Source organism: Mugil cephalus, chromosome 4 (genome assembly GCF_022458985.1).
Source record: "Mugil cephalus isolate CIBA_MC_2020 chromosome 4, CIBA_Mcephalus_1.1, whole genome shotgun sequence".
In the NCBI taxonomy this organism is placed as follows: domain Eukaryota; kingdom Metazoa; phylum Chordata; class Actinopteri; order Mugiliformes; family Mugilidae; genus Mugil; species Mugil cephalus.
In genome coordinates, this window is record NC_061773.1 from 9,825,678 (window position 1) to 9,832,959 (window position 7,282).

The 7,282-nt window shown below is 38.1% G+C and overlaps 1 protein-coding gene across 1 annotated transcript; it reads left to right on the forward strand.

The window, feature by feature from the left end:
- Window positions 1-1,429: 1,429 nt before the first annotated feature.
- timm17a (translocase of inner mitochondrial membrane 17 homolog A (yeast)) lies at window positions 1,430-6,290 on the forward strand. Its single transcript, XM_047583827.1, has 6 exons — window positions 1,430-1,521; window positions 2,795-2,894; window positions 3,323-3,386; window positions 3,624-3,752; window positions 4,533-4,643; window positions 5,437-6,290. The coding sequence occupies exons 1-6, from the start codon at window positions 1,496-1,498 to the stop codon at window positions 5,511-5,513; spliced, it is 507 nt and encodes a 168-aa protein (XP_047439783.1). The 5' UTR covers window positions 1,430-1,495; the 3' UTR covers window positions 5,514-6,290.
- The last annotated feature ends 992 nt before the right edge of the window (window positions 6,291-7,282 follow it).

Here is a 7,282-nt window from a genome sequence, read left to right on the forward strand (position 1 = left end):
TCTGGATATCTTCTCGTTCATAGATTCTGGGAAGTCGTCCGACCTTTAATGATAATCTGGATGCCAAATCTTTTGCGTTTGTTGTTCCATAAATCTGAAACAGCTTAAAGGTCCAAGGGAATCCAAATTGTTACTTTTCTTTATTTCTTTTCTTGCTCACCTGTACAATACAAATTGATATTTTCCCCTTCATTTCATTTCAACAAACCTTTAAATTAGCTTTTATTCTTTAACATTGTTAGATTTTTATTGTTTTGCAATGGTATGTGCATTGCTGTTTCCATAAGGTGACCCTGGACACTTTGAAAGATGTATTATTATGATCTTTATTATTAGCAAATCAATGATCATACCATCATATCATCACCTACTAATTTTCTCATGGCAGATACCTTAACTTGGTAGATACTGCAGACTACATCTATAGTCATATTTGTTGATAAATTAACCACTGGCGTGAGCAGATTTCTCACTCCCCATAAAAATGTTTTTTTAACTGAGAAAATAACAACATATTTTATTGGAAATCATATTCATGAGTTCATTTACTAAACCAAACATGCGGTCGGCAGGCCAAAAGTAGCCCACCAGAGGGTCAAATCTGTCCCACAGCATGAAAACTGTAAATTTTCAATGAGAAGAGTTGCTATCCTTTATTTCTTTTAGTAAGAGAAGTGGACATAACACAACACTTATTGGAAAACAATTGGAATTTGGTTTTCTCCGCCATGTATATGCTTAATCGGACTACAATAGGATAACGCGTATGCGCATGCTCCACAACCGCTGCAGTGGCGTGTGACCACAGAACAAAAACTTCCAAGAAAGCCGGTCACAGAAGAACAAGAAGGTAAACAGAGCCAGTAGAAGAACCATCTGACATTATGTGCGAGATTAAAAAAAAAAAAAAAGTACTATTGTTTGAATTGCCGGTCTGCCGCGTGAATGACTCTTGTTTATTATGTGAGTAATAGGTCAACCAGAAAGGAGGCTGTATTAACGTGGTATTAACCCGCTGAAAAGACACATATCGCCACCTAGTGTTGAGGAGGAGCACGTGTTCCCTTCAGTTATTCATTTTTCTCGTTGCATGTAAAGTGGGACAAGGACTGCATTCAGAAAATCGAATTTCAAGCATAGCTCTATTAAGATGTGCATGTAAACGCACTGACTGAGACCCAGGACTAAACAGCAGACAGCAATAAGCCAAAATTGCACTTTTTTTTCTTAAGATTTTTTTTTTTTTTTAATTGAAGGATGTTTTTTTTTAAAATGTAAACTCGTTCTTCTTTGCACTTAAACACATGGAAATTGCTTAAGATTAAATTGGACTGTGTAGTTTGACACCTCTGTACTAAACAGATACGCCGACCCTCAAAACGTTATGACAGCTAAAAACATCACGTGGGTTTCTCCCCCCTCCCTTGAAAATACATGAACTGCTCCTTTAAGGAATCACGTTGTCGTTACGTCAGGGGAACAGCGAAAGAACAAAATGGAGGAGTACGCCAGAGAACCATGGTGAGTCCTAAACAAGAAAATGTCAATTTTACACCACGTTTCAGCAAAACCTGTATATGAATCGGTTTTAGATAACTGTCGTGTTAAGTTTGCTTTATTATCTTTAAGTTACAACATGTGGCACATCTCAAAACGCATAAATCCGTCTGGCTAAGTGACGTTAGCAGTAATGCTAGCTTTGCATACAAGTGTATTGGCCGTGTGTGTTAGCATCAGACCGTCACGTTTAGTGACCTTGTCGGCTTCCTCGCCCCACATGTCATTACATACAGTTTACCGACTCCATTAACTGAGCCTCGAAACAACTATAAAGCCTGTACAATGAATGTTATGTTTAAACAGGACAGCAGTAGCCATTCAGGAGAATTTAGTTTGGTTAATTTATGCCGTTGCTTTAGCACATTGGGGAGCTAGCTTCATTAGCAACCTGTGCGCTGCCTGTTGGGGGCAACCAGAGGATTTCACAACAGCTGGAGAAGGGTACCTTGAGAGAAGTCAGGTTTTTACTGAAAGTGTAGCTCTTTCTTTACTGACTGCAATTATCAATGGACTGTTACCATGCTGTATGTATGACGGTCTCACCTGGATCAGGTGTAATTATCGCCTGGTCGTAGGTTTGTAATGTGATGTAATAACTGGGAAGGAAATGGAAATACACAACAATAAGACTCTTCTTTAGTTTCGTTTCCAAATACTGTTGATATGCAAATTATTATTCAATGATAACTCAACTGTGGTCAGAAAGTGTAAGGTAATGTTAGGTTGAAATTTTCAAGTGATGGACATGTGGACTTGGCTGTGAATTAACAGTGAACTAGAACATTGTCATGTGTGATAAAGACACACATAAACTAGATTCTCAGAGATAATCGGACATATTTTATCCATTGCCTACAATACGTGCTGTAATGTGTGTATATATAATGCACAAGAATGACATATATTTGCTTTATTCTGATATAAAACACTGTATTTGACCAGTAGTCGTGTTATGCGTGTGTAAACAGATCTTTCTGTTTGTTCAGGGGTGGAAATGATTTGCTCCATGTTGTTTGAATTGCAGCTAAATTAAATTTTCTGTTTATACACTGTTGTGTGCCAACTACTACAGTACACTACGAGGGACTCTTGTGTGTAATGCTTCACATGTGTGTTGTGTGAGAGTGCTAGTGTGTGTTTATATAATTGAAATACACTTGCAGTAGGAATCCTCAGATATTTCTATATATGCGGTGACGTATCACAATAAACTTTGGTTCTGTTTTGCTTATAGCCCCTGGAGGATTGTGGACGACTGTGGGGGAGCTTTCACCATGGGAGCTATTGGAGGAGGAATATTTCAGGCGGTTAAAGGCTTCAGAAATGCACCCTCGGTAAGTTCAGATGGCTCAGCACTACACGTTTTTACGTCAGCCAAACATAACAATTATGTTTAAAAGTTTCATTAAACTAGTTCATGGATGTGTTGTTATCGTCATATCATTTGTGTTATTAAATTGCAAATAGACTTTACTTAAAGCACGTGTATTCATAATTTGCCTCACTTCACACACTCTTATACCAGTGTTGGCAGAGCAGCTATTCAGGGTACTAGCCTTGGGCACCAGTCTCTTGCTCAAGGAGACTTTGACATTTATAGCAGAGCGAGGACTTTTTGATTCACATCAAATTGGAAAAATAACATTTTTTTGTAGGAGTGTGACATCTTTTCACTGCCAGCAGCCATCGTCTGTATGTTGACTTAACCTAGAAGTGAATAAATAATTAATTTATTTAATTGTTTTTTCCCCCTCATTTGTAGGGGATGAGCCACAGAATGAAGGGTAGCATGACAGCCATCAAGACCAGGGCCCCACAGCTTGGAGGTAAGAAAACATGAAGCATTCAATCTGGCATTACGCTGTTTAGACTTGGACTTAGACAGACAGACTTTAATGATCCACAAGGCAAATTGTCTTTATGTTTAATATATTACAATCAAACATTGTTTATAATGTGGTGCTTTTGGAGAAATGCTTGGCTAACAGACATAAGCTGTATTAATATAAAGCATACTGTATCTGTCTCTGCTTAAACTCATGTGAACCTTCTTTGGGTTGCAGGTAGCTTCGCTGTATGGGGAGGTCTGTTCTCCATGATTGACTGTGGTTTAGTCAAAGTGCGAGGGAAGGAAGACCCCTGGAACTCAATAACAAGCGGGGCCATGACAGGAGCTATCCTGGCTGCAAGAAGTGAGTAAGCTTAGAGGAAGTAGCTAGTGGACAGATACATACTTCATACAAACATTGATATTGCTGTTTTCACTGGGCACATGGTTTATTACGACTCCACCAGTACAACACACCTGAAAGATTTCAACAGCAGGGGCTGGATAAGTGTTTGCAAGGCATATTTTTAATGGTATGATAGATTCAAGAGCACACTTGCATAAGGTACTGCTGCATTTTAATGCTTCAGCTATTATAACAACCCCCCTGAGGAGGTTTAAACCTGTTCTGTTTCTAGCTCCTAATGGTATTTTCAATAAAGACACAATTGCAGGCTGCAACATGTGTTGTAATATACACTATGCAACTTTAATTTAATTTGGGATCAAGCAGTTAATTAAATTGTGGTCTGACCTGATGTGTAGAAGTACGTTTAAAATGTGACAGTGATCCCACTTGGATGTGGACTTGTTTGACACTGACTGTTTAAATTGACGTGATCCAGTCTTTAATTAAAGGCACGTTAAACACACATTTTTATTATACCTGATCAGAACTCTGTGGGCTCTTACTGATGAGGTGTGATTGACTTTTTTTTTTTTTTTGTTAACTTTTTTGTTGCATTTCCTTGGCTAACAATAATTGCACTTTATTATAATGTGCACTTGTAAGTATCTTAATCCTGTATAACAACAAACCAGAGAGATTAAACAGTGGAAAACGTTTAAGAATTGATAATATGTCAGCCTTTCTTGTCGTTTACTGTGTGCATGCACTTTATTAACATGTCCTGTTCCTCTGTAGATGGACCAGTAGCGATGGTTGGCTCTGCAGCCATGGGAGGTATTCTGCTGGCGTTGATAGAGGGCGCTGGAATCCTACTTACTAGGTTTGCCTCTTCACAGTTCCCAACTGGTAAGTGATCCTGCCAAGAACTTTTTCTCATCTAGATAATAAATTACTCATCCTGGAATATCACCTCCTTAACATGAGAGATGACATCTGCTGAAGCAAAGAATAAACCTGACAAATATGTTGACTGTCCTGTTGGAGCATTAGTCACCTTCTGCTACCAGGCTTCACACAAACATGCAATTATCCTGCACATAGTAACATGGGTAATAAATACCAGGAGTAATACTTGTGTGACTTATGTCATCTATTTTTTCATGAGCTAAGAAAACAAAAGTCCTATTTTGATTCAGACCACCACACATTTAGAGTTAAACTGGATGGATTTAATATTAAAAATGTTTGCTCACCCACAAAACTCTGGCTGTTGTGCTTCCCTTATGGAAACAAGTGTCTATTATTGCACAGGTAACATAACACAAAAAAAGCAATCCATATATGAACTGAACAGGATTGTTGTACTGCCTCATGAAGACACAGAACAAGACATAAATTGTTAAATAAATATAAATAACTATACTTTAATTACAGCTAAATACACACAATTAAAACACATAGTTCAAATTGGGAAAAATAACTTTTTTCCACCAATTATTGTCATGGCAATATGTTATTTTATTATGTTATGATAACTTTGTTGACTGATAACATCCTGTTATAAACATGCATAAGATCAGTGTTTTTTCTCAACAATGGCTAATAATTGGTGTCAGTACATCCTTTTTTGCTCATTGAGTTCTTTGAGACTTGATTTGCTGTCCTCACTCATAACATTGACATTTATTTTTCTCTCCAGGTCCCCAGTTTGCAGAGGAAGCTGCCCCTGCTCCCATGCCGAGCCCTGCTTTCGGGGACTACAGACAATATCAGTGATAGGACCTCCCCCTCCCTTTATCCACTAGTCCTTTTTGAATTCCTTGCTGAAGTTACAAAGAAGAAATTGAGGTGCAGAACACCCGACTTTATGGACTGTGACAGAGACGTGAAGGACAAAAACACATCTTCATTTTCCTCCTCAACGCCATGTACAGATCTGCCTTTCGCCATTCTCAGCCTTGTCATGTGCATCTGTTTCGCCTGTCACCTGTTAAATACAGACATGTGGTGGGTTGTTGGGGACGAGGTGTGCTGTTTTATTTAGTTCACATACAGTATGTCCTGCATGTATCCTGACAGATAAGCTCTTATAGCACTGAAACAAACCCACATGTCCCAAATGGATCCCAATGAGTTATAGAAGTATGACACTCATATGTATATACAGTAAAGGATTTCCTCCGGTGTTCAGTTATGTCCTTGTTTGCTTACAGTGTCACATGCTTGGGCTGGCCGACAACACATAGCTAGCCTTTTAATTTAGTTTTACTCAGTTTTGAAGGCAAACAATAGAACAGAAACAAAGCCATTCCTGGAATATCAGTTTCTTTTAAAGTGATTTATTTATTTTAGTAGACTGTAAAGGGTCGTATCAGATTGTTCTATTTTATGTGACAGTGATTTTACATTCGACACAGGTGTGGAAGAGACTGCTGATGACAAAGGATGGCGCAGGTAGTTGAAATGAATGGAGAAACTCAAGCAAGGGATTAATGCATTAAATCTGTATTACAGATTGTGCTATGGTACAATAAAGAAATTACTTGTAAAGTGTGTCTGTTGTAGTCTTGTGAGTATATTTATGACATGAGTTATGGTCTGAATTAATTTTAGACCACGAGTGAATACTTTACATTTACTCATCCGTGCAGCCTGAGCAGCATCATCTGCCCCCACTAGAGGGAACTCCTCACAAAAATATCCACCAAAGTGTTTCTCTCTCTCACACAGTGTGCCCGACACTGTGTGGCCGACTCTTTAAGATTAGTTTAAAAAAGACACATAAGGGACCACTTTCCTCACATTCCTGCGTGTTTGAGTCACACACCTGTTATCTCTTTAAACCAACTCTGTGCATTACCAGGCGAAGGACGCTGGATGAAAGAGTGGGCATACAGTAAAGGTGCCGTGATGTAACCCCTGTGGAACGTCAGATGGTTGATGTTAGGTTTGGGGTCAGGGATTGTTTACTCAATGAAGTCCAAGTCTCAAGTTGTGATCTGATAAACTCCCAGATAAATAAATAAAGACTGAATAGTCTTAATTTGTGGTTCCTTAAAATTCAAGTATAATGTGAGGTCGAGCCTTCAGCTACCGTGCTCCTCTCCTCTGGAACCAGCTCCCGGTTTGGGTTAGACTTAAATATTATATCACATTCAAATATCAAATTTACATATCAAAGTCCTTGTTTCTTTTTTTTTTTTTTTGGCATAAAGGGCTTAAAAAGTAGGAAATATTCACATTTGACTGATTCTTATTTCTGAAGACTGGCATTTTTCTCAAGAAAGATCTGTCATTGTTTAACTATCAATCTTTTTTTATTATTATTGTTGCAGCTTTGATTAGGTCATTTTTTGGCAGTCGGTATACTGTCTTTTAAAAAAGACTCTTTCATTCAATGCACACACCAAAATTTATTTTTTTTTAGGTCAAAGAACAAACTAATCATTAAAATATTCAGCTTTGAAAAGCTGAGATCAGAACAGCTGACATTTTGGCATTTTGCTTAAGACAGAACTTTAACTATTTAGTCATCAAACTTGCTA